General features: G+C 38.9%; 2 protein-coding genes across 4 annotated transcripts in view; one reads left to right on the top strand and one right to left on the bottom strand.

Moving 5' to 3' along the window:
* The window catches only part of TMEM209 (transmembrane protein 209), a 28,406-nt gene extending 11,927 nt beyond the window's left edge, over positions 1–16,479 (bottom strand). The window contains exons 1-9 of one of the 3 annotated variants that reach the window (XM_005679470.3): positions 16,299–16,479; positions 15,195–15,331; positions 14,996–15,054; positions 14,038–14,169; positions 13,124–13,362; positions 11,873–12,074; positions 4,636–4,811; positions 3,765–3,836; positions 1,528–1,624 (exon numbers count right to left, since the gene is read on the bottom strand). In XM_005679470.3, the coding sequence (XP_005679527.1) occupies positions 1,528–1,624; positions 3,765–3,836; positions 4,636–4,811; positions 11,873–12,074; positions 13,124–13,362; positions 14,038–14,169; positions 14,996–15,054; positions 15,195–15,331 (1,114 nt within the window). In that variant the 5' untranslated portion in view covers positions 16,299–16,479. The other 2 variants (XM_005679471.3, XM_018046926.1) reach the window with 2 other exon arrangements.
* Positions 18,747–26,532, top strand: SSMEM1 (serine rich single-pass membrane protein 1). Its single transcript, XM_005679473.3, has 3 exons — positions 18,747–18,974; positions 23,259–23,313; positions 25,701–26,532. Exons 1-3 carry the CDS (start codon positions 18,792–18,794, stop codon positions 26,186–26,188), a joined length of 726 nt encoding a protein of 241 aa, XP_005679530.1. The 5' UTR covers positions 18,747–18,791; the 3' UTR covers positions 26,189–26,532.

Raw genomic sequence — 27,572 nt, 5'->3', positions numbered from 1 at the left:
CCAACTGACCGATTGTGGTTATCTCCTGAAGTACAATCACAGGTAATATTCTTTGTGTATTTCTATGTTGTTGCTGTTTAGTCACTGAGTTGTGTCCAACTCTTTTGTGACCCCATGGACTATAGCCCACCAGACTCCTCTGTCCATGGGATTTCCCAGGCAAGAATACTGGAGTGGGTTGCCATTTCCTTCTCCAGGGGATGTTCCCAAACCAGGGATTGAACCTACACTGGCAGGTGGATTCTTTACCACCAGGAAAGCCCACTTTCCAAATTTTCTACAATGAACATACACATGTTGTTTTTGCAGTCATAAAACAACGCTGTTCTTTTCTAAAAAGCACATCACACTGGTAAAATGTGAAAGATACTTATTTTTATAGCTTATAAAAAAACTCAAAAAAGATAACTGTAAGTTCAAATAATACTACCAAGACCTAGGAAGTAACCGTTCTAACTTTGGAGTCAGAGAGCTCTGGCCTCAAATCACTGCTCTGTGACACTGGGCTAGTTACTTTACCTCTCTGAGTCCTAGCGGCCTGTTCCACAGAATAGGCACTAAAAGCTAGCTTTCAAGGTTAATGTGAATGTTGTGTACATTACATATAAACATCTGGGGACTTCCGCAATGCAGGGGGCCCAGGTTTGATCCCTGGTCAGGGAACCAGATCCCACATGCTGCAACTAAGTAAGACCCAGCACAGCCAAATAAATAAATAAACAAAAAACCTGGGGTACTCAGTAAATGTTGTTGTTCAGTCGCTCAGTTGTGTCTGACTCTTTGTGACCCCTTGACTGCGGCACGTCAAGCTTTCCTGTCCTTCACTATCTCCCAGAGTTTGCTCAAACTCATGTCCACTGAGTCAATGATGCTAGTACTTTAGCAATGAACAATTCTATACTTAACCCAGAGAATAAAGACGGATGAAAAGATACCCAAAGCAAACGGAAAGTGTTAATTGCAATCCGAAGCTTTTACATATTTCAAAGAGAAATCCGTTCTCTAGAAAGATCTGGTTGACTAAAATACTCCTTGTATTTTTGAAACTTCACTACTTAGCACTAAGTTATAGTATATATACTTTAGGCAAATTATATTACACTAAACTTTAAGAGTTTTATTTTTAGCAGATAAATTGAAAATTGAGGATTTTAAATTAGCATTGTTACACATTTTCTATGCTTTGTACAATTTTGTAATTAATATCTAATAAGCTACTTGTATAAATAAAGAACTTGAATAAATAAAGAACATCTACAACTCAATAATAAAGACAACTCAATTTAAAAATGGGTAAAGGAGAAAAAAAAATGGGTAAAAGATCTGAAAAGGTATTTCTCCTAAGATGATATACAAATGGCCCAGCACATGAATAGATGCTCAGTATTATTAGCCATCAGGAAAATATAAAAAAAAAAAGACAAAAAGGTAACAAAGGATGCTGTTAAATAGCCCATTACAAGAAGAAATTTTCCACTTGGCAGATTCACTGAAGGAACTCAAATGCTGGGCTCTGTTCTCACATACCTCCTATTTGCAGCTCTGGACAACCCATTCGCCTCATCTGCGTGCTGACAGACTCAATCTCTTGCACAAGCGGCACTAATATTGTCTCGTTGATCCACTAGGGAGAAATGAGATGAACAATTTTACACACATAATTTTAAAGCATTTCTCAAAAGATTATTTTCATGAAAGTTTTTTTTACTGTCTTGTACAGTAATATTAATAGAGTACATAGTGAAAGAGAATGGAAGTAACAGCACCCAAAGTCTACAGAGGTAAGTAAGCATGCTAACAGAATGTAAGCTAATGAAGTTATACTCTTCAATCAGATACGCCTGTTTGCCTGTTTTTTGAAGATATAAAATTTACAGTTACATGTTAAGTTTTTCTTAAATTCTTCTTTCTATGATTATATATTAATACTTAACTAAAAGGATCATCTTTAGTTTATATTTCTAGGGTAATCAGTCACATATTTATGCATGGAGCATTTTTTACTGGTTTGTGATTAGTATAATAGTTTTTAAAACTAGCATAACTGATTCTCTCTCAGCAGGCTCCCTCAATTCCCTAACCATGTGGAAAACTGATATTATTATATTAAAACTAGTTTGTGAATATTATACTATTCACTTTAGGACTAGGAATTTCAAACACCACTTTGCATGGCTGATATCAAACTCATCCCGGTATGTGAAAAGACTTCAAAGAATCCACACCCAACCTGGTTTGTGTGTTACGGGTTTTGGATGTGTGTTCAACACCAACTTCAACTACCCTTTCTGCTTCCACATTTCTGTTTAACCATAAAGCAGAAGGATGAGAAAAAGTTTCAGATCAAATACAAGTTAAACAATTCTTAATAAAATTTTTGAATTAAAAAACCTCTGAAAATGATGTTTTTATAATTTAGTTAGCAAGAAAATCTGATATATTGGCAAGACCTGAATTGAATTCCTATGGAACTATTTTTAGACTTTATCTTACTCAGCATGACTGCTCATATGTTTTGCTGCAGAAACAATAATGTGGTTGATTACTGAGTACTAAAAAGATCCTGCTAGTGTATTATAAAATATATGGTATATGTATACCTGCTTTTCAAAAGAAACTACACAAAATCCCCTAAATTTCAGACCGTTGTAGCCTAAGGAATTCAGATCAAGGATTGTGTTTGCATTTCTTCCAAGCTAATACTCCTGACCAAGACTGTCTTTTAAATATATTAGCATTCTTAGATAAGCCTATAAGCGGAAATAAAAGGAAATACAGTTCTAGGAAATCATTTCACTTGTTCATTCTTCCAACATTTATTAAATGTATCCTACTTGCCAGCCGCATTTAGGCTGCAACAAAATTGTCTGAGATGCAGGAGGGAGATCCAGGCCTCACTCCTAGAAGGCCTCACTGAGTAGTTTTAGGGCTGGCTCTGGAATTTTTATTCAAAAAAGCCAACCAGGCTTCTGGTTCAATAAAGTAGCCTACTATTTTCACCATACCCTCTCTTGACACCCTATGTAAATTATAGCAAAAGAACAAAAAATGAGTACAAATGACTTAAATATATAATACTTCCAGAAGATGGGGAGTCAGTGAGTAAATGGTGGAGGATGAAACAGTGGAAGAAGCTTCTACAGAGTCTAAGTGGAGCATCCCGTAGTGGAGGAGGGGCCAATTTACCCCCTAGACCGGGGACATGTGGGTACCACAGAGAGCAATAGAATGAGGTAGGGTTGAAACCAGGGAACTCACTCACTCTGTATGTGGGAGAGCTGGCTTTTGCCAACCTCCAGGCCAAAGATTAGAACGCTCTTCTCATGAAAAATTGAAGAAAAGGATACAATCTGAAGTAGCTTCAAGTATATGTTATGGTCTTTAACACTGAAGTTTTCAGAGAACAATGACCTCATTTTTGCTTCCCTCACATGTCTAGACACACAACAGGCTCTGATAGGAAAGCTCTCTGAAAAGCAAAACTGAGATGTTGGGAAAGGGAAGATCTTAATCACTAAATACACTGTTCCTTTATCCACTCAAAATACGGTGATTTGCTAAGTATTGAGGGGGAAAAAGGCCCAAGAATGCAGATACCATGTGGTAAACGTCATGTTTATCCTTATGTGCGTCACCCATAGGGCAGTTTTAGTAATATTTAATTCTGATAGTCTAATAACTAACATCTCTAACTGATATGCTAATAACATACTTTGTATATGAAGAGGCACTAATACTGTCCACAGAGTAATGTCAAAACTCACATTTCTGAACTTAGCTGTCCATGAATCCATATGATCAAGAAGTTGTCTATTCATAGTTACTCTTGCCCAAACCTGTTAAAAAAAATTGTTTAGAATCAGTGAGGAAAAGTCTTGCCAGGTTATCAGTCATCCCTTCCCCCAACCTCAGAAATATTTTGAATACTTTGGAAAAAACTTCATGATCATCAATACTGACCTGATTAACACGTAGTAGCTGCTATTCATGCACATACATTTAAAATTCCTTACACTGGTATGTTTAAATATTCTTTTTAAGAAGAAAATTCAAAATCCTTTATTTGCTACTAAACTGATGAAACTACAAAACATTCTGTATCAAACGTATATTCTAGTCAAATGTTCTAATCCAAATGTTATTTTAAGAGCAAGAATCTTATATATGTTAAGTACAAATAGATACCTGAGATATCTTTTTATGAATGAGTGCCACAAAATTTGTTTTAGGTAGGACACTAATGTTAACTCTGTGTCGTAAAGAGTAAAATGTAGAATATAATTCAAGTTTCAGTACACAGGTTAGCTAGGGGTCTTTCTAGTGTTTGAGAAAGTTGACAGTGAAGTCGCTCAGTTGTGTCCGACTCTTTGAGACGCTATGGACTGTAGTGGTTTGCCATTCCCTTCTCCAGAGGATCTTGCGACCCAGGGATTGAACCCAGGTCTCCCACACTACGGGTGGACTCTCTACCACCTGAGCCACCAGGAAAGCCCCTTTCTAGTGTATAACATGTGCCAGATTTACAGTTCTAGCCAGTAAAAGCGGATGTTACAGAAAACAACTTCCAGAAGTAGAAAAGAAGACTTGAACAACCTGTAAATCACAAACATCAAGTCACTTTCATTTTCCACTTACCTCCTCTGCAGCTTGTTTAGAGCTGAGATCGGCTTCATCTTTGTTAGCACATGGCGCCTGAGACCTACAGGCAAGCTGATACTGAAACTTCTTCAAAGTCTGTGCATAATCCCCCACAGAACGATTGTAGTTCCAGAAAGTAGGACTGGTGGACGGCGACGTAGAATCTGGGCTTCCTACAACGATGCATGTAAGGAGTATCAGTGTGCTGTACTGATTTTGATATCAGGGGCTGGTATATGAGCTCTGGGTATCTAGGAACCTATGCAATGGCAACCCAAGACAAAGCCTTCTCTCCTCCCAACATTATCTTTAGAGAAATGGAGTGCTTGTGCTATATATTAAAAAGAACTTTTCCTGAGCAGTATCACTTTAACAGCCATAAGATTTCTAAGTGGTTGAAAGTGTCTGCTTATTTTTGTTGTAAAATTAAGCTTGTTTCATTCTCTAAGACTTTCCGATGATTCAGAGAGAAACAAAAGACAAGTTTCATCAGGAAATAAATAGGCTAAGTTCTTGCTTGAATTTTTAGAAGCTCTTTCTGAATGGGATAACTACAGCCTCCTATTAATATACTAGTCTTCTGGCTAGCAGCTAAACTTAACTCTTCCCAGCACTACACTGTGGTCTATTTATAGTCTGTAGTAATTCTTGTGTTGTATTAAAAGAGACCGTCTGCTGATTACACTTCTAAGTTTATCATTTTACTTTTAGGAAACATAAACAGTCACATTTAGGGACTTTACCACAGTACTTAACCACACTTTAAGGTTTATCTCCTTTCCCAAACAAAATCTGAGCTCCTTGAGGGCAGGGAGTATTTTTTTCCCTAGTTTTATCTAGCACATGTGTGCTCAATCTGTCTGACTCTTTATAACCCCATGCACTGTAGCCCACCAGGCTCCTCTGTCCATGGAATTTTCCAGGCAAGAATACTAGAGTGGGTTGCCATTTCCTATTCCAGGGGAATCTTCCCAACCCAGGGACTGAACCCACGTCTTTTGCACTAGCAGGCGGGTTCTTTACCTCTGCGCCACCTGGGAAGCCCAGCATCTAGCACAATTCCTTAGTAAACAGCAAATTTTCAAGACAATCATATGATACTTTGTTGCTGTTCAGTCACTCAATCGTATCTGACTCAGTCATGTCCGACTCTTCGTGGCCCCATGGACTGCAGCACCCCAGGGATCCCTGTCCTTTACCATCTCCCAGAGCTTGGTCAAACTCACATTCATTGATACTTAGGAAGAGTTTTTTTTTTTCCAAAGTTTAACTGATGTCAAAATATCAATTGATATTTCATACCCTCACAGAGAAATCACAAATAGAGACTAGTTTTTTTAATCTTAGCAGTATTTTTAAAAGGCATGACTGTAAAATAATAAAACTGGTTTTCTTTTGATGTTTAGAGGCATGGAGGATGAGAAATCATGAAAGGGACATGTGGCAGTGTTTCAAATCACAGCATCAAAACCTTGGAGGCGAGCCAGTCTTATGCTGGTAGCACTGGTGAAAGTATGCTCCATACTGGCATAGTAATAGTAGCTATGTATAATAAAGAAACATCACACCTGGTATGATATTTCCAAGTAGAACTTCTGGCAACATTGACTTAGAGGAATGAATTAATGTCAAGGAAAGTTTTAAACAAGTACAACGACTGAATAAATAGAGAATAAAAAAGGAAGAGACATGGGGTCATGATAAGAGCAAACAGTTCACCCTATTTTGACTAATTGTTTTGACTGTTAACTTTAAAAATGGTAATCAAGCTTTCTGAGGGCAAACCTGAACTTAAGGAAAATTTCAAAGAAGATTGGCTTTAGATGACAAAATACATTTGCAGATGACAGAAATACATTTTTATATCTGTTGTACATGAGCTAAAGTACAAGGAAAAGATATAGCAAGAAGCGACACAATAGGGCCTCTCTGTAATGACCATCACCACCAAAACAGCACAAAATCTGTAGCTGGACAACCCCAAAGACGTAAGAATAATAAAATACATAATTTAAATGAATAATGGAGCTTGCAGATATGTAATGGGAATAGCCGCTAAAAATGAAGAGGGAATTGAAAATCAGAGTGGCCAGTGGTCTGTGTGTGAAGTGATACTGCGGTTGCTCTGGAGAATTTTGTAGGCTTTGGGAAACCTATCAGTGTGGATTTCAGTGCCTGGGAACTGGAAATGTGCATAAGGTATCGGGCTAGACTGAGACCTCCTTCCCACCTCTATTCCCTGCACCTGGCACACAGCTGAGGACCTCAAGGGGCTGTATTCTCAGTGGATAAGGAAGAGAACATCTGTTCACTGACACCAGGAGGTAACAAGGAAGCCTGTCTCTCTTAGGCTGTTTTTAAAAAGAAATCCTCAGAGATTTAAAAATTACAGATCCGCCTTCATGTGGGTTTACAGCACCCATTTACATTCCCTGTAAGGTCCAGGAACCTCCAAGCCCAGAAATTACTTAAATTAATTCAGGGTCAATGATATTCCTCAATCACCAGAAAGAGGCAAATATGAAACTGCTAGGAGGAAACAAGAGGCTTCCATCCAGCCTGCCTAGGACAAAAAAAGCACAGATGAAACTCTACCGAAGACGAGCTTACCAAAAGTGAAAAATGCGTAAAACACAAAGAAACCTATCTCCAAGCAAATGCATCAACAAGAAAAAAAATGTTAGTATGTAACCAAGAACTTTAGATAATGGAATTTTAAAGTATGCTTAAAGTGACTGAGGTAAGAAAAAGAATGGAAAACATAAGAACAAAGCAAGATACTCTAAAATAAATCAGGCATATATCAAAGAGAAGCAAATAAAATGTTGAAACCAGAAAAAAAAAAAAAAGACAAATTAAAAAACTCAGTGAGTTAAACAGCAGTTTAAAGTTTAAATTAAAAAGACAGAACCATCGGTCCTAACTGGATAAAACAAATTGTGGGGTGAGGAGTAAAACAGAATGCTCTTCTTTATAACAGAATGCCAAACTACTAAACGTACACTGAAGAAATGGAAATATTAGAAAGTCTCCATTTTGCAACTACTACTGTAGTAACTCACTGGATCATCAATGGATGCTAAAACTGCTGGAGTAAAAGACTGCTTAAGGGAACGGGATAGTCGTAAGTCTCAAAAGCATCATACTATAGATTGTTTATAAATTAGAGAAGGGAAAAGCTACTGTGAACAAACTGCCATCACTATGACCAGGAGATCCAATTTAACTTTGCCAATAGAGGGACAAATGATATCATGTATCCTCTGATGTGATGCACTGAAAGGAACATACCACCAGCTAAGTTTTATTCTTGCCAAAAAATATTTAAGATGAATCTAACAATGAGAAAACCATCACACAAATACAAATATACAAAACTGGCCTTGTATCTTCAAAATGTAAATGTCATAAAAGACAAAAAAGAGAACACACACTCATAAATGGTCCAGATGAAAAAAGACTAAAGCAGCCTGACAATTAAATGAAATATGTGGTCCCTGACTGGATCCTCCATCAATAAAAGAGCTACCAAGGTCATTACTGGGTCCACTGGAGGAAATGTAAATATGAAGAAGAGTAGTAACTTAAATATGAAAATCATATGGTAGTCAGAAAGGAAAATGTCCTTGTTCTTAGGAGATGCATGTGAACTACCTTCTGAGAAACCTGTGTACAGGTCAAGAAGCGACAGTTTAGAACCAGATATGGAACAACATATTGGTTCCAAATTGCAAAAGGAATCCGGCAAGGCTATATATTGTCACCCTGCTTATTTAACTTCTATGGAGAGTACATCATGTGAAATGATGGGCTAGATGAAGCACAAGCTGGAATCAAGATTGCCAGGAGAAATATCAACAACCTCGTAAATGCTGATGACACCACTCTAATGGCAGAAAATGAAGAGGAACTACAGAGCCTCTTGATGAGGGTGAAAGAGGAAAGTGAAAATGTTAGCTGAAAACTCAACATTCAAAAAGTGAAGATCACGGCATCTGGTTTCATCACTTCATGGCAAACAGAAGGGGAAAAAGTGGAAGCAGTGACAGACTTTATTTTCTTGGGCTCCAAAATCACTGCAGATGGTGACTGCAGCCATGAAATTAAAAGATGCTCCTTGCAAGGAAAGCTATGACAAACCCAGACAGTGTATCAAAAGGCAGAGACGTCACTTTGACAACAAAGGTGTGTATAAGTCAAAGCTGTGGTTTTTCCAGTAGTCAGGTATGGATGTGAGAGCTCGATGATAAAGCAGGCTGAGCGCTGAAGAACAGATGCTTTTGAACTGTTGGTGTTGGAGAGGACTCCTGAGAGGCCCCTAGATTACAAGGAAATCAAACCAGTCAATCCTAAAGGAAATCAACCCTGAATATTCAGTGGAAGGACTGATGCTGAAGCTGAGGCTTCAATACCTTGGCCACCTCATGCAAAGAATTATCTCAACGGCAAAGACTGATGCTGGGCAAGACAGAAGGCAAAAGGAGAAGGTGACGATAGAGGATGAGATGGTCAGATAGCATCACTGACTCAACAGACATGAATTTGAGCAAGCTCTAGGAGATAGTTAAAGACAGAGGAGTCTGCCGTGCTGCAGTCCATGGGGTCACAAAGAGTCGGACACAACTTAGCGACTGAACAACAAAGAGTATATGTGAGTGTCCATTTTCTCGTTATTGGAGAAAGGAATTATAAATATGTAAAGGAAGGAGGCTAAGACAAACCCTGTATAGTTGGACTGGAATTGGAGGTATCATAGGAATTCATGGTTTTAATATAGATAGATGGATTCCCTGGTGGCTCAGACAGTAAAGAGTCTGCTTGCAATGTGGGAGAGCTGGGTTTGATCCCTGGGTCGGGAAGATCTCCTGGAGAAGGAAATGGCAACCCACTCCAATATTCTTGCCTGGAAAACCCCATGGATGGAGGACCCTGGTAGGCTACAGTCTGTAGGGGTGCAAGGAGTTGGACACAACTGACCAACTTCACTTTCACTTTCATGGATGGATGGAGAAATATACAAGTATGTGTGTGTCAGTGTGTTTCCATATGTTTCCTAACTGTCTTGCTCAGTGAATTTAAGATTAACCATGGCATATCCAGTGCACAGACATTAATTACGAGATATCTTTCTCCACTAGAAGCAAACATGACCCCCTGGAAAAACAGACTAATTCCAAAGCTAGTTACTAGAGAGAGAAGAGCCTGGAATATCTTATGGGAGGTGGGCTGGGGGTAGGGTTGGGGGAAGGGGGAGGAGTGTTCAAAGAATGATACCAGAAGAACACAGAAGCTAGACAATCATACTAGCCAAATCTGAGACAATCTAAGCATCAAAACAAATAACCTAACTGGAGAAAAGAAGCTCTACCTTACAGGAGAATACTAACAAATATAGATGTTTAAGAAGCGGCTGCACAACAAACTGAATGTACATAATGCTAAATGATACACTTATGATGTTTAAAATGGAAACTCTTCGTAAATTTAACCACACACACAAAAAAAAGTTTATAAAAAACAAAAAAGGGATAAATAAAAAAAGGAATGAAAAAAATTAGAGAAGTACCATGACAACCAGTAATAATTAACTTTGAAAAGAATCTTAAAAGGGTATTAAAGCCATTAAGTGAAAATCTGATAAGGAAAAGGACATTTATAGTCTCAAAGTAGTTTTCCACAAAATATTAATATAGATTAATTCATACAAAATACTTAATTACCTAAAACCTATGGGCCCAGAAGGCTTAAAAGTATACAGATGGACATAGATACACAGGCAAATAATACCCAGAAGAAAATCAGTATAGCTGTTAATGTCAGACACAATAGACTCAAAGGCAAAAAGCCTAAGAGATAAAGATAAAAGGAGTAACTGACTAGAAGGATATTCTGAATTTACATGCACATAACATAATCTCATAAATATTTAGCAAATTTGACAGTTACAGGGAGACATTTATTGGGAAACAATCAGTGGGTGCATTTAGCACACTTTCTTAGTAACAAATTAAGCAGATCAAAATTAATAAAGAATTTAAGAATACCATTATGAAGCTTAACTCAATGAACAAACATGAAGCCCAATATTTATAGACTATGCATTCTTTTCAACACACTAAGATCCACTCACAAACAGTGGTCATAAATAGCAGGCCTAGGTACAAGTTTCAAAAACTATGAAAAAATTAATAGGGTAGAGACCAAAATCTCTAGTCACCGTACAATTAACTTAGGAGAGGGGAAAAAAAAGATAACGAAGCCTTCCATTTCCCATATTTGGAAATTCAAAGCAACACCAATCACTCATCATACTTCCCAACAGTATTGCTAAATAACTTGTATAGGTCAAAGAAGAAATAAAAATGGAAGCCAGAAAACATCTGGCTGTGACAAAGGCAATGTAGAGGGTACACAGGGTTCTTTGAATTTTACTCTACAATTTTCGGTTTCCTTGAAATATTTCCAAATTTAAAAAGAAGAAAAAGCATGTATCGACAAATAACAAGGTAGTATTGATTTGTTTCTTTGACATCTGTGGCACTTTCAGGCACAATTAAATTAAAAATCAATAGAGAGACTTCGAGTGACACAAAGAGCCATGGCCCAATAACTGGCTTCCTCACTGCGGCCGTGCTTTAGCACCGAGGGCGCTTTCTGTGCAAGTTCCTGAGGGGGAAAAATCATTACTCGGCTCGATAACCTAATTTGGTTTCAAATAATTGACTTTGTAATAATCAAATCTACCCCAAAGAGATTAAGATTTGCTAACATTGTTTCCCAAGGTAAACGAGAGACAAGTTAAAAAATGTTCTGAAGAACAGCAGCATGTCTGGTGGAAACCCATGCTCCCTCCATTCTCCCTGCTACACCGACCTTCGCAAGAACTACCCCAAAGAGACGACCCTCACTTCACCACGCCCTGCCAGACACCATTCAAAAACACTTTATAACCCCAACTTTTAAACAAATTATAAATTACGTTATACGAAAAAGCTTTTAATCGTAAATGAAAGGTTTAAGATTTCTGCTAGCTCAGTTCTATTTTACGTCTTAAATTTTGGTGAACTTGATTCTAACAGCACAAAATACAAAAACAAAATAAATTCCTCTGCTAAGCTACACAAGGTGTATTAGTAAAAAGACTTAAAACATGCATGGGACCAAAGTAAGAAAAATAATAGATGAACAACAGCACAACACCCCAAATATGTATATTCGTAAAATATATTCATACCCAGCTTAACTCTATGCTGTTTTTCTTCTTCACTTCTAAGGAAAGTATCCAAGGTTCGCAGGTCAGTCATGTAGTCTTCTTTGTCAGTAGGGGAGTTGTAGACGGTAGGTGAGGAACGGTAGCGAGATCTCAATCCACTGCTCTCCACTGGACCAACAGTGGTAGGATACGGAGAAGAAGGAGAGGGACTATAGCTTGCCAGCTGAACAAAGTAAAAGAACTTGATTTTATTTCTCTTTAATTGATATGTCTTTGTTTTGGTTTTTGAACTTTCAAAAAGTAACACACCAACTAGAATGGTCAAAATCCAGAGCACTGACAACATCAAACGCTGGCAAGGATGTAGAGTAACAGGAACTTGGATTCATTGCTGGTAAGAATGCAAAACAGTAGTCATTTTGGAAGACAGTTTGGCACTTTCGTACAAAACTAAACCATACAATAGCAAACATCCTGCTCCCTCGCATTTACCCCAAAAAGCTGAAAATTTATATCCATACAAAGACTTGCACACAGGTCTTGTTTTCATTGCCAGACACTCCTCATTTAACAAGAGATATTAGGGAACCATCACCCCACATGCCATGCTGTATGCCCCAAAATAAAATTAAACAAATAAATAAATAAAGAGTCTGCAGAAAAATCCTAGATGGTTACCCTCAGTACATTGTCTTTTGCAAAAGCTAAATCTTTTTTTTTTTGAGGATTCTTTTAAGATGTGATATAAAGAACTTCTAACTGAGTTCTATTCTTGGCTCTTTTTTAAATTTTTGGCTGTGCTGGGTCTTCACTGCTGTGTGAGCAGGTTTTTCTCTAGCTGTGGAGAGTGGGGGCTTCTCTCTCCTGTGTGGGCTTCTCATTGCAGTTGTTTCTCTTATTAAGCAGTGGCTGTACATGGGCACAGTAGCTGTGCCCCCAGGTTCTGGAGGGCAGGCTCAGTAACTGCAGTGCAAGGTTTAGTTGTCTCATGGCAATCTTCCCAGACTAGGGATCAAACCCATGTCTCCTGTACTGGCTGGCAGATTCTTCACCACTGAGCCACCAGGGAAGCCCTATTCTTGGCTCTTAAATAGGCAAATTTGGGCAAGTCAATTACCCACTGGTTCTGGGTTTCTTCATTGATTAAAAAAAAAAAAGGAGTTTTGACTCACTAGGTGATTTTCAATTCAAACCTCCCACTTCTAAAATAGTAATCAAAATGTAAGTAGTAAGAGAAGCAGTAAGTAAAATAGTAGGAGATAAGAGTCCTACCTTGTTATAACCACTGATGGGTGAGTAGGTCACTCCGGGGCTGTAAGAACCACTGCCACCTGACGACAGACCCTGCAGCTGAGGGCTATATCCAGTTATACAGCTGGTGGTGAACTTGGGGCTGGTACTGGGTGAGCGAGATGGGCTATAACTTAACACACTCTGACCCTGAATTGAAGAAGGTGGAGAGGGGGGGATTTGGGCTGCTGCCAGATCACGTGGAGGAGTAGTCTGTACAACTAGAAGGAACAAATAACTGTGTGTAAGTATACCGCCTGCCAAGGCAGGAGACACAAGAGATGAGAGTTCGACCCCTGGGTTAGGAAGATCCCCTGGAGGAGGAAATGGCAACCCACTCCCCAGACAGAGGAGCCCCGAGGGCCACAGTCCATAGATCAAAAATTTTACCAGTGAGTTTCAAAGAGTTGGAAAGAATCCACGACTGAGCAATTGAGCACACATACAGTAAATAAAGTTTCTATGAAAACAAATGCAATGAACTGAATCTTTTTTTGGTCAGGGAAATGGCAAGTAAGTGTGACTTGGTTGTTAAATTATATAAAGTAGTATTACCAAAATATCACAAAAGGTTGTGTACCATTTTCCATCAAGTTAAAAATAAGAAACTTAAAAAAAAAAAAAAAAAAAGAAACTGGCTTTAATGCAGCAAAAATTAATCACTTAATTTTAACTGTAATTAAACAATGGAACAAACTTCCATGAGGCTATGTTATTTAATTTATATAAATAGGAATATAATCATTGATCTTAAGACAATTTATTGTAAAACTGTTTAATAGAGTTGAATCAGATGGCATTAGAAATCCCTTCTAGCTGAGTTTATGAGAAAATTAAATTGAGAGATTTACTGCCAAACTTTCCCCTCACCTTTGCAAAAGGTATAAAACACTTACCAGCTGTTTTCAACCCTAAAAGTGTTTGCTGTCCAGGGCTAACAACCAGACTTGTTGGTGCCACAGTGTATTTGAAATACCTCCAAAAGTCAAATAGGGCGTTTAGACTGAAGAGAGATGCAAGGGCAAGCTCTGGAAGAGAACAATTTATGTTTTAAAAGGGGAGTGGAACATTTAAATGGGGGAAACAAAACCATGCATACTTTAGCAAATTATCAACAAAAAAATTAAAAACTATATTCTTATTCCTCATTAACAGTTAACATTTAATGAATGTCTATTATGCGTAGGGCATTTACCAGCGAGTTTCAAAATATTATCATTAATCCTTTTACAATAAACATTTTCACCTTTATTTTAAAGTTCTGCCAACAGTTGTAAAGAAGTCAGGTGACTTTTGCAATAGCACACAGCTAGTTACTGAAGCCATGATTCTAACTCAGGTATATAGAAACTCTTGCTCTTCCACTTGCCCCATCACTTCCCTATCACAGACTTTAACGTATGTATGAGACTTTGGAATTTATTTTAATGGCCACAAAGATTCTTTATACCTAAGGACTACTGAAGAACAGAGAGAGGAAGGAATGAGGAAACAGAGGAAGGTATCAATGGGAAAAAAATCTGGTTGGTCTTGAAAGGTGAAAACGTAGAGAAGTAAGGAAGGCAATTCAGGGAGAATAACAAATACAAATCTTACCAGCTCCAAAGTTTATTTTTCTTCACAGAACTCATGATTACCTGAAATCGTACTGTTTATTAACTTGATTGTCTCTTCTACTAGAGTATTCCTCCCATGAGAGTACGGACCTTGTTCCCTTCCTGGTGTATTCCCAGTTTTGGGAACATAACAGGCATTCAAATATGTGTTGAATGAAGGAATGAATACTAAGTTGAATTCAACTTGAGTGCAGTTTTTCATTGGGTGTAACTCTAAATCACAGTGAAAATTACTTACCTATATACCAGAGGGGCCAATATGTCACATTATAATAAGAACTAATCAATTTTCCAGTCCTGAAAAAAATCAGAAAGGCTTTTTAATATTAAGACATAGATATACACACCCCAAAAATCAGAACACAAAACCTGTGGAACCAACTGTTGGCCTCTTCAATTTTTACTTTTTTCCCACTTTTTTTGGCTAATTAACTTACATTTCAGTATATATCATTCCAGCCATAGACACATTTAGGAGTCCCCAGGCTAAAACCACCTTCCTAGCTTCTGTTTCTCTTCTCATCTTGATGGTTCTGTCAATAAGGGAAGCACTTGGGTTTGGCTCCCCTTGCATCTGTTCAAAATCAAAAAGCTTAGGAATTAATCAAAAGGAACTACTGCTCCATGTAAGAAATCAAACTTGTGTCTATTATAGTTGTTCAGTCTCCCAGTGGGTAACTTAAAATTGCACATACTTTTTCCTCATCTTTCAAATGTTTTTCCAAGTTGTTTTTGCCCTTTAATGTTAGTTAATACCCTTTAATATTAATTAATACTCTTTAATATGAAAAACGAACCCTAAACGACAGCTTCATTGGCATCACAGTGTACTCAATAGAGAACTGGGTGGTCCCTTCAGAGAATAACATTTCCAATAAAGAAAACCGTCTTACTTTGCAATTCAAGGGTTAGTGTTGTATTTTTGGAATGTGTAACAAGGACCAGGCCAAGAGCTATAAGAAATCCAAAATATCAAGTTTGGTGAGAAAATATTCCAAATAAAATATGTCATTATTCTCCTGCTACATGCTTGTGCAGAAATTAACTGCCTACGATCTTTAGCAACTCTGCATCCAGGCCATCTCTGTTTTGTGTTGCTAATAAAAGTATAAGGATTTAACTTTTAGAAGGGCGAGTACTCGCGGTGTGAAGGGAGTAAAGGTGAGTGGGGACAGTGAGCAGTTTTGGTCCACATTGGGATGTATACTTCGTCTGTTTCGCTAGGGCCAATCTTTTGCAGACAAGTGTTAAGGCCTGTTCCTGCTCTAGGGAGTCATGTCCCATTAAGTACAGACCAGTACCCTTCCTGCCACCCTGACCAGGAGTCAATATTCCCCAGTGCGGAAAGCTTCCCTCCCTGGCTGTCCCAGTACAAACTTTAGCAACTCCTATGGCTTCTTTCCTCCCTTCCACTACGGGCAGTAGGTGGTCTGGCCACATTCCCCTTTGGCTGAACCCTCCCCAGGTCCGCAGGCGCGAAACTCCTACGAGCCGCGCGGACTCCTACTCCAGGAAGCACAAAGATGACCCCGAAAACGCACCGTGTTCTTCGGCCGGAAGCGGCGGGTTCGCGCCACTCTCCACTGCACATGCGCGAAAGCAAGCGCGACAGCGAAATCTACCCGCTCGTGCGTCTACAGTTACCGGAAGGACGGGACTGTCTCTTCTCGCGGGAAGAGGAGGAGGGGCGGGGGAAAGGAGGCTAGGAGCGTTACCAGGGAAACAGCCTCTGCAGCTGTGGCTCCCACTTTGCTGCGGGGAGAAAGCTGAGCAGCAAAAATTCAGACCAGGTTCTGAACCCACAGTTAAAAAGTAATAACTATAACAAGCTGATTTTCTATATATTAATATCATTTTAGCTTCCTTTGGGCGTTTATGGACTCATATTTTTGAGCAGATTTTATTAAGCAATGTGGGTAATTGTAGGATGCAGAGTACTTGGTAATGTGTCCAGACACCGTCAGCAATGAGAAAGCATTTTTCACACCTCTGTGTTAAAAAAAATTATGTGTCCTGACCCCATGTAAAATTTTAAATATCCGTGTAATGAGGTTGCAGTAGTAACAAGAAAAACCAAATTGTGTTTTGTTAAAGTTGTTAGTGGTTTTGAGGTTTTACAAAGAAACAGTCTTTACTTTTCATGCATGTTCTTTGGAAGAACTTCTAATCCTGAGGAAAAGGTTCATCAGGGAGTTCAGTTTGCTTTTATTTAACAAATACAATGTGCCGCTGAACCGCCCGCGGGATAATGTGAAAGTAAAACTTTCCCTGGTTTCTGCCTGGAGTAGCTCAGAGAGGGGATTGGGGTGGAATGGGGAGGCGGGAAGGTGCACTAGAAAGATAGGTGAGGTGCAGTGCAGTGAGCCCCAAGGAAGCGTGGCGGGCCCAGCCAGAGATCCCCACGAGCTTCCTGGAGGAGGGGACGCGGGCCTGAAACAGTCAAGGTCCAGGATGCACAAGGTCTGGAGACTTGCTTGTGGGGATGCAGAGAAGCGTGCCTCTAATAAAAACATCACACTGTGTCCTGATAAGCTAGTGGATTGTCACAGCACGTCTCAATGGCCAGAAATTTTCCTAAAATGCTTCTAAGGTCCAACAGAAGAAAATGAAGTTTTCTTGTGGTATTGCATGGTAATGAAAATCTGCAGGTATGCTATGCTCTTAAAGATCTAACCAATTTTTTTAAAGTGGAGTTTTTATAATTTTTAGATTGCCTTAGCAGCAACCGTGGTTTGCTCTAGTTTTAGATTTAGGGATGAACTAACTTGAAAATTGTTCAAATGTTCAAAATTAGAATGGAGAAGGAAATGGCAACCCACTCCAGTATTCTTGCCCAGAGAATCCCATGGACAGAGGAGCCTGGTGGGCTATAGTCCATGGGATCGCAAAGAAGAGTCGGACACAACTGAAAAACTAACACACACACAAAATTGGAATACCAGTTTCCTCCCCAACGCATGTCTGAAAGAAACTGTACATGTTTGATGTAACTCACAACAGACACATCTATGTTTTCCCTCTTAATGTAATCTGTGAATTACTGTGCATTTATTCAAGGCTTAGAAAGGAACACTGCTGCTAAGTCACTTCAGTCGTGTCCGACTCTGTGCGACCCCATAGACAGCAGCCCAACAGGCTCCCCTGTCCCTGGGATTCTCCAGGCAAGAACACTGGAATGGGTTGCCATTTCCTTCTCCAATGCATGAAAGTGAAAAGTGAAAGTGCTTCTCCAGAAAGGAATACTACTACTACCTAATTTAGATACATTGTTGGCATTATGTATGAGTTTTCCAGGGTTGCCATAGGAAAATACCACAGACTGCATAGCTTAAACAGTAGGAATCAATTCTTTTCGCAGTTGTAGATGTTGGAAATCTAAGACCAAGGTGCTAGCAGGATTGATTTCTCCTGAGCCTGTGTCCTTTGGCTTGCAGATGGCTCTCTTCTGTGTCCTCACATAGCCTTTTCTTTTTTTCCCCTGTGCTTGCACATTCTTGATGTCTCTTCCTTTTCTCATAAGAACACCAGTCATTTTGGACTAGGGCCCCATCCTTATGACTTCATTTAACTGTAATTATCTCTTTTTAGGCTCTATCTACAATTATAGTCAAATCGGGGCTTGAGGTTTCAACACAGGCTTTTGGGGGACCACAGTTCAGTCTACAACACATTAGAACTATGTAAAATTACAATGGTATGATATATATCACAGAGACTGAAAAATGAAACTAGAAACTTAGAGACTTAGATTTACGTAAAGAAAATACCATGTATACAAGTTTCAAGACACACAAAAAGATTAAGGCAGAACGCACCATATTGAGGTATGGGGAATTACCTTAAATTTTCATAGATGTGACTTACACAAACCTTCCAAAAATTTAGCAATCCAAGAAACGTTTGTCAGTTCCTGTCATAATTAATGAAGTGTATATGTCATAATAGGTTGCCAAGGAAGTTGTCATACACCTCAAGTACTTCCTAGTCATCTTCATCCCTATGAGCATGTTTTGTTTTCAAAGCAAGAAGTCATCATGGGAGATCTTTTTTCTTTATTTTGGGAGGTGGATCCTCCCGCCATTCCTATAAGTTTTACCATTCCAAATCAAGATTATGAATGCCGGAAGGATGACTCTTGTGGGGTAATAGGGAACTTCCTGCTTTGGTATTTTGTCATTATACTGGTCCTGATGTTCTTCTCTCGGGCTTCTATCTGGGTAGGATATGATTTTTTCATTTTAAATAATATATAAATAAATTTACTGTATACTAGGGAATTTCCATAAAATAAATTTTACAGTGGTGAAACTAGTTTTTCCAAGTTTGTTTTCTAGTTTTGAAAATAATGCAGTATCATTCTAGAGGATCCAAAAATATAGAAAAGGATGAAGAAAATTTATCTACTGTTTCTTATTTCCTAGAGATAACCACTGTTAACATTTTGGAGTATGTTCTCCTAGTTCTTTTTTTTGTATCATAGTATATCTCTCTTCATCTCTATTTTTTATCTTAGATGGTTTGCATTATGTTGTATAGATTTTCATATCTTGCTTTTATAAACTTAACATTATGTTGTAATACTTCATCAAATTATTTTCACACAGAAGAAGCACTCTTAATAACTGAATAATTTTGTCTTATGGTTGCACCATAGCAAATCTGCAATTTTGAGACATTTAGATTGTTCTCAGTTGCTAAGTTCTCCACATGCCAAGTAAGCTGGGATAAAACTTCCCTGCTGGTTAATGACCTCCAAATTCCCTTTGTTACCATGTAATTCTAATCAAAGATTCCAAAGTTGTCATATTTATAGGATACATGTTGTGGGAATGAGGCAGTACATTATTCACACAGAATAAGATCCAGAACTAAACTAAACAGAGCTAAAGTCGCCACTCTGGACCACTACTAGGAGAAGAAAATGCCATCTTGGCCTTCTCTGTGGCTCAGATGGTAATGAATCTTCCTACAATGCGGGAGACCTGGTTTTGATCCCCAGGTTGGGAAGATTGCCTGGAGATGGAAATGGCAGCCTACTCTAGTACTCTTGCCTGGAAAATCCCATGGATGGAGGAGCCTGGTAGGCTACAGTTCATGGGGTTGTAAAGAGTCAGACGCAACTGAGTGACTTATACTGTCTTTCTTTCTTTCACCCGCTCGAGTATTCTTACCTGAAGAATTCCATGGACAGAGGAGCCTGGCAGGCTATTGTCCATGGTGTCACAGAGAGCTGGACGTGACTGAACAACTTTCACACACACACACAGAAGGAGTGAGATAGTCCACTTAATCAGAGCTCTGATGCTCCCATATATTATGAGTAACCGAGGTCTTATAAGTCATTGATACAGAATCCTTGCTGGCTATTATTACCAGGCTGATGATTAATAAACCCACTACCATTTAGCCTTACAGCCAGAGCACTGGTCTGGCAATGGTCAGCTAGACTGAGTGCTATATCAGCTCTAGATGGATGGAGAGGAGGAGGCATATTTTGTCTGTGCCAGCTAGATTCCATTATAATAATCAAAGACTGTTCTCCACCTCCTCCCTGTAAAAAGAAGTTTTATCTACAGTCTATATGCTTAAGGTAGATATTTTGCCAAAAGAATATTCAGAATACTGATAACTTATACAGGTCTTAGACTCCCTAGCTAACTACATTGAATTTGTCTAGACTGACAAGAAAAGCTACTTTAGAAAATTAATAAAAAATTGAAAATGACTCTTGACAGTTTCATCATGAAGACCATTTGAGAGGTCTAAGCTATTTCTCTGCTCCCATACTTGCACCAGCTTTTCAGAGTCATAGAGCAGTGAGCTTCAAGGACCTCAAATGAGCATATGGTCCAGCCTCCTCTTTGCAGGCAAGGAAGATATCAGTATCCTTCCTTTGTTTGTTTGCTGTTGTTGTTGTTTTTTCCATCGATAAAGCCCAAAGAGATTAAGTGACTTGTTCAATGTCATGAGTGGTTATGACAGAATAGACCCAGGTTTCCTGCCATATCATTTGTTTGTTTCATGGCATAGTTGAAATGTTGAATTATATCTATTCCGTGCTGATTAAAGTCCATGGGGTCGAAAAGAGTCGGATATGATTGAGCGATTGAACTGAACTGAAGTGCTGATTAAAACCTTAATTATCTTAGAGGTTTTCTCTTTCTCTTTATACCCTTATGGCAGCTATAATCCATTCAACTGCTTCTTTTAAAGGGTCCCAGATTTGAAATCTGAGAACCACATGCGAGCTAGTCAAAAAGGATGAAATTTTTCCTTCACTTTGAACTTAATTTTCTCTGCTAAATTATGAACCTTATTTATAAACCTTGAAGTAATGGTAAAATCATGATGGAAATGTGGTGATAATTATCCTCCAACATAAAGCACACTGATCTCCTCTGGATTTGCCACTTTTTAAGACACAGGGACGGGGGAGCCTGGTGGGCTGCCGTCTATAGGGTCGTACAGTCGGACACGACTGAAGCGACTTAGCAGCAACAAGACACATTTACCCTTTTGCTTTCATAGACTATATATGCTATATTTAGTTTATATGTTTAGTGTTTATTCAGACAGTGCTGGTATTTTTCCAAACAGTCCCAGTCCCAGTCCAAGCTCCTCTTTTTGCATATGTGGAAGTGGAGCTTAGAAGGGGTTAAGTGGCTTGGTAAAATCCCAGTGGTAGAAAGGCAGAGCCATAGCCCAGAGCTCCCCACCGTCCTACCCTCCCCTGTGGGGCAGGCACTTCTGCTGTTTTCACTCAACTGAGTCACACCCAGAGACACTTAATAAAACACTTTTGGTAACCATAGTTCATATGATTCCACTTAGCTTGATGTAAAATCTTTCTTTTGATTTTGTGATTGTGTTTTGATTTGACGTCAGCTCAAATATGGAAGCTTTCCATGAAAAGAATATAAACCTAACTTTTTGAAGTTCATAAACTTCTAATATCTTCATAATCATCTCTAAACATTTTACATTTAAAATAAGCCCACCCAAAAACATTCTTCAAAAGGTATCCTTAAAGAAGATTCCACTCAAAATTCTCAGAAAATTATTTCAGTAACTCAAAAAACAAAGAGGTACCTCATTAGGGAAACTTACCAAACTTTGTGAAGATGGAATATTAAGAAAAGAATGGGCCAAAGATCTCAGACTGCAGTTATAAATACCCAAGTATGGTACTTTTCAATCCAAAGGTAGTTTGGCATTCTACATAAATTCATTTTTCCCCTAACTGTAGACAGTTTGAAGGATTAGATGGAAAAAAAATCAGTTTCAACTCTCAAAGCCACTATTGCTAACTCTCGTGTACATTCCTTGGTAGTTCTTCTTTTCATCTTTTTAGCTAAGTTGTGATCATACTGCAAAAACAAATTTGCATCTTGATTTTAGATTAATATTATAACATTTATTTCCTCATGTTATGACATAGCCTTATTATAATAATTTTTATAACTAGATATGATATGATTATATCATAATTTAACTATGTCTACTTTTGAATCTTGTATTTATATTATCCTAATTACATTGGGAGAATATGTCTATACACTAAACTTTCTTTTGGAGTTTATTTCTCAGTGATAGATTTCCAGAATTATTATGTGCCAAAAGTGTTATGAATATTTCTCAAGTACTTGATATATTCTGAAAGAGTTGCTTTGTGTGTGTATTTTTTGGCAAAACAATTTTTAGCATCAAAAAGTGGAATATTGATCTGAAAAATGGGAAAAATATATTTATGGAGTATTGGGGCAGAATATTTGAAATTGGAATTATTCAAAGAAATCAATTTCTTCTGGTTGCCATTTTCACAAGTAATATATTATGCTTGCATTTTGGAGGAATGTTTCTGAAGGATTTAGGAGATAGTAAGTCTATAAATTCATATAAAGATCTTAAAGAATTATCATAATGTGACCTGATAAAATGTCCTTTAAAAAGTAATTTAAAACTAGTCCTAGTACTATCATTTTTTTAAGATTGTGTTTTGTGTTAGTTGCTCAGTCGTGTCTGACTGTTTGCAACCCCATAGACTGTAGCCTTCCAGGCTTCTCTGTCCATGGAATTCTCTAGATGAGAATACTGGAGTGGGTAGCCATTCCCTTCTCCAGGAGATCTTCCCAACCCAGGGACTGAACCCAAGTCTCCCACATTGCAGGCAGATTCTTTACTGTCTGAGTCATTTAAAAATGACATTTAAACAGTATTTCTCTATAATGTCAGTGAGTTCAGGAAAACTTTATAACTTATAAGTTGTCATTGGTCTTATTTTCTCTCAATCTTTTTTCCATTTTGCTGTTCAAAACATTTTGGTAGATCATGCTGTCAAAGCATAGTGTTCTTAATGGGCTGCAGAAGTAGGATCACTATAATAGGAACTCAATAAGTATTTATTGGACCACACTGACTGCTTAAAATTAGACTGTCAAAGTAAAAATGAGTGAAAAACAACCAACTGAGATCACTATTACTAATCTGTATTTCTGAAATAGATGTCTGAGAAGAAAAAGGATGAAGACAATGGGACAAGTACTTCACCAAGTAAAGGTAAGAGCCAGTACTTATTTGATGTTGGACTATGATGAAAAAAATATATGTGTTGGGTGTGGAAAGCAGACAACAGAGATAAACAGTCAAGAGCATTATAGAGCCTCCCCAGACCTCTGGTGGCCCATGAATGAGCGCTTTGCTTTGGTGCAGAAGGACAGCTTAGCTACTTCAGCAGAGCTGCTAGAGGCTATACATTACTGGTAGGTAGAGCTCAAGCTGTCTTTTCATTTCTCAGCATTCTCCCATCACACAGCTTGCCTTTCACACGTAATTATTGCTAGTGTTTCTGGAAGACTATGAGCTATACATGACATCTTTTTGAATAACTTATAAGCAGTGGTGGAGAAGGAAATGGCAACCCACTCCAGTACTCTTGCCTGGAAAATCCCATGGACAGAGGAGCCTGGTAGGCTACAGTCCATGGGGTCACAAGGAGTCAGGCACGACTGAGCGACTTCACTTCACTCACTTCATACTTTCTCACTGGAGAAGGAAATGGCAACCCACTCCAGTGTTCTTGCCTGGAGAATCCCATGGACAGAGGAGCCTGGCAACAGTCTGTGGGGTCGAAGAGAGTCAGATACAACTGGAGTGACTAAGCACGCACAAGCAGTGGTGTGCTGATAAGTCTTTAACAACTGGCTCTCCAAACATGTGTGTGGTATATATCATTCAAAATTTTACTAGTATAAAGTATGTATATCAGATAATTTACAAATAATAAAATATATAATATACTTTATGGTAAATTCCATATAGACCACTGATTCTCACAAAGTACTTCTTTGATTTTGGCCACTGTCAGCCTTAGCCAACCTATAATTACAATAGATAAATGGGTTTAGTTCCAATATGACTAAGGAATAGGACAAAAGAAACAGAAAGAGGTATGTTGGAACTTAACTTGGTTGTTAATGATGTGAGTGACTTCTTTGCTGAGCTAGATAATAGTTTTAGAATACACTGGAAGAATATTTCCTCATTTTTGGGTGCTGTTCACATTATAGCAGCTGCAGGCATGATACCTTTAAATGTTATCTGCATCAGTAACATATTCTCCACTACTTTGCATTGTGTGCCAAGTTGCTTCAGTCGTGTCCGACTCTTTGTGACCCCATGGACTGTAGCCCACCAGGCTCCTCTATCCATTGGATTCTCCAGGCAAGAATACCAGAGTGGGCTGCCATTTCCTCCTCCAGGGGATCTTCCCAACCCAGGGATTGAACCTAGGTCTCTTAAATCGCCTGCATTGGTAGGCAGGTTCTTTACCACTAGTGCCACCTGGGAAGCCTGTCTAGACGATCTACAGAACCTGTCTAGACAAATCTACGTAAATGAAGACCTGATTCTTAGTGCTTGTTGATTTTTATCCCATCAAAACTACTTTCAGGTTACCAACATAATGTCTGGAGAAGGAAATGGCAACCCACTCCAGTATTCTTGCCTGGAGAATCCCAGGGATGGGGGAGCCCGGTGGGCTGCCGTCTATGGGGTCGCACAGAGTTGGACACGACTGAAGTGACTTAGCAGCAGCAGCAGCAGCAGCAGCAGCAGCAGCAACATAATGTCACTGAACATGGGAGTTAGGAAGAGATGTATACCAGCACATCATTACATAGTATTTTTAATATCCAGAAAGAACAGACATAAATAGTAGCTTCAAGAGCAAACCTCATAATGAAGTGTAGTAAAATAATTAAGGAAGTGATGAGTTTTGAGTATTTATTATATTTATTTGTAGCAAATTGATTTATTGATAAGCATGTATAATTTAATTTTTACTAATGGCTACATTTAACAGCCGTCTCGCAAAGTTCTGGAAAGTTTATCATTTCTTGTGAGCTGGCTGGTATGAGCCAAGTCCAGTACACCAGTGTATACAGAGAAAATCCTTTTTCATTTTCTGCTACCCAAATCACATTCTTATACACACTTTAATCTGTCCAGTGGCTAGGACTCTGATCTTTCAATACGAGGGTCCTCGGTTTGATCCCTGGTTGGGGAACTAGATCCCACCTGCCACAACTAAGACAGCAGCCAAATAAGTAAATAAAAATATATTAAAAAAAAAACCATCAAGGCAAAAGTTAAAAGGGTCCTCCTCAGAAAGGTTTGGAGACCTTTCCATTGATATTATTTCAAGGGTCCATGAAACTTCAAAGGTAATATGTCAAGCATCTGTTTGATCCTTTTGGTTTTTAGGAGTTTGCGTATGGCACTGGAAATGAAGTCAGCTGCCAACACTTGCAAATGAGTGGGGAAAAGTGGTGGCTTGGCAAATGGCAGCAAAGAGTGAGCCACACCATAGGCTTCCTTTTTAGTTAAGATGAGGTTATAGTAACCAAAAATGTGCCTAACTTGTTGATTTCTTTCATTGTTGTTAGAAAGCAAAGATATTTCCAATAAGCGGCGAGGCAAAGAGGGTGCCTGGGATTCTTTGCAAATGATGAAAAAACCAAAGCAGAGCCAACTTACCCCTGTAACTGACTCAGAAGTGGCTTTGGTCAATGCCTGTCTTGAACAAAGACGAGCAAGGCGCTATTCTGAATTCAGTCAAGTGAATCGGACCCAACATGACAGTGATACAACTGAGTGTGACAGTGAAGAATCTAACTCTGGAGCCTCCTCATGGAAGGAGAGTGAAAGTGAACCCCACCCATCACCAGCCAGTATTAAGAAGAGAAAAACAACTCAGAGGCAAAGGAATATGGGAGGTTACCAAATCAGGGAAAGGCCCTGCCTCCACTGCAAAGCCATGAGAACCAATGAATGGCTGACTCGCCATTTCCTTCAAAATGCTTCAGTAACAAGCTCAATGAAGGGAGATGAAAATTTTGGACCTGATATTAAGACAAAATTCAGTAAATTCTGAATTTTATCAAGTCCTTACCTCACTTGAAGCCAAATGAAAGAGATGAATAAAACATGAAAAGTCACCAGAGGTCTAGATGAGGAGGCTTTTACAATAAAGTCTCTCTACTAACAACAAAAACATTCTTGGAACCCAAGAGGTAAAATTTCAGATAATTCTTTGTCCAAAAACAGGCCAGCAAATTTGTTTATGGCACCACTGAAGCATCAGAGATCTGTATCCACTATGATTTTTTTTATGCAAAAGAGCACAAGACAGATATTTTATGCCTTGAGTGTATGTATTTTGTTAATGTCTGTAATACAAATAAGGAAGGTCTTTGAAAATATATTTATGTTTAGAAACCACTTAAATTTATTCATATGTTTTGATTATCCAGTTGACTGAATGAATTAGGGAATGTTGGTTGGAATAGAATTGGCCCCAATTCCCCAGATCCATATTTACAGGTGAGTCTACTTGAGTTGTATATTTTTTTGGCTGCGCAGCTTGTAGATCTTAGTTCCCCGACGGGGGATTGGACCTGGGCCCTCAACAGTGAGAGCATGGCATCCTAACCATGGAGTCCTAACCACTGGACCACCAGGGAATTCCCTACATGAGCTGTATTGTTGCATATGTGTCAGCTTGGGGCTGGTGAGAAGGAGCTGGAATGAGGCCTGATTCCTACAGTAGACCAGAAGGACAGCTGAGCCATGGGCTATCCTCGCTTATTGCAACTGGGGAGAGAAATCAAGCTCAACTCCAAATCAGCAAATTCAAGTGGGGGTTTGTAGCCAAGGGAAGAGTATCAGTGGATGGGATAGAAAATTCCTACAAGGAGCCACCAGAGGTGGGAGAATTTGTGCTAAATTGACCTAGCATGATTCTTGCAAAAGGCAGACCAAGGACTTATACATCAAAAGTGGAGGATGAGGAACTGATCAGATGTCAAGGGTGATCAGACATCAAGGGTAGGAAACACTAAATTTACTTAACAGAATTCTTGCAAAAACTGGTCTGGGCAGCCAAAGGCAGGATGGGCACCAAGGGTGAGATCAGGGTAAGAAGAAGGCTCAGAGGAGACTAACTAGAATTTGTCAAAGAAAGAGTCTTTACTGAAAGTGAGTCTCAATCCAGATATACTTGGGCTAAGTTTTCCAGGTAGGTAGGGACCCCAGTGTGGGGCCGGGAATTCAAGCAGAGATGGTAGATAGTTGGCCATTCGGGAGGATGGCAGAACTCCAACTGGCATACAAAATAAGACCCAGATCCCAGAGAAGAGTCTGGCAAAGACAAGCCACAAAGGCTCTGCTCACTTAAGAAGGGCTTAAGTGTTCAGGAAAGATTTGGATACCACATTGATAAAGACTGCAGCTTAATACCAAGAACTGAGCCTTTTATG

This window comes from Capra hircus, chromosome 4, assembly GCF_001704415.2.
Source record: "Capra hircus breed San Clemente chromosome 4, ASM170441v1, whole genome shotgun sequence".
NCBI lineage: Eukaryota > Metazoa > Chordata > Mammalia > Artiodactyla > Bovidae > Capra > Capra hircus.
This window is presented reverse-complemented; position numbering and strand designations above follow the sequence as displayed.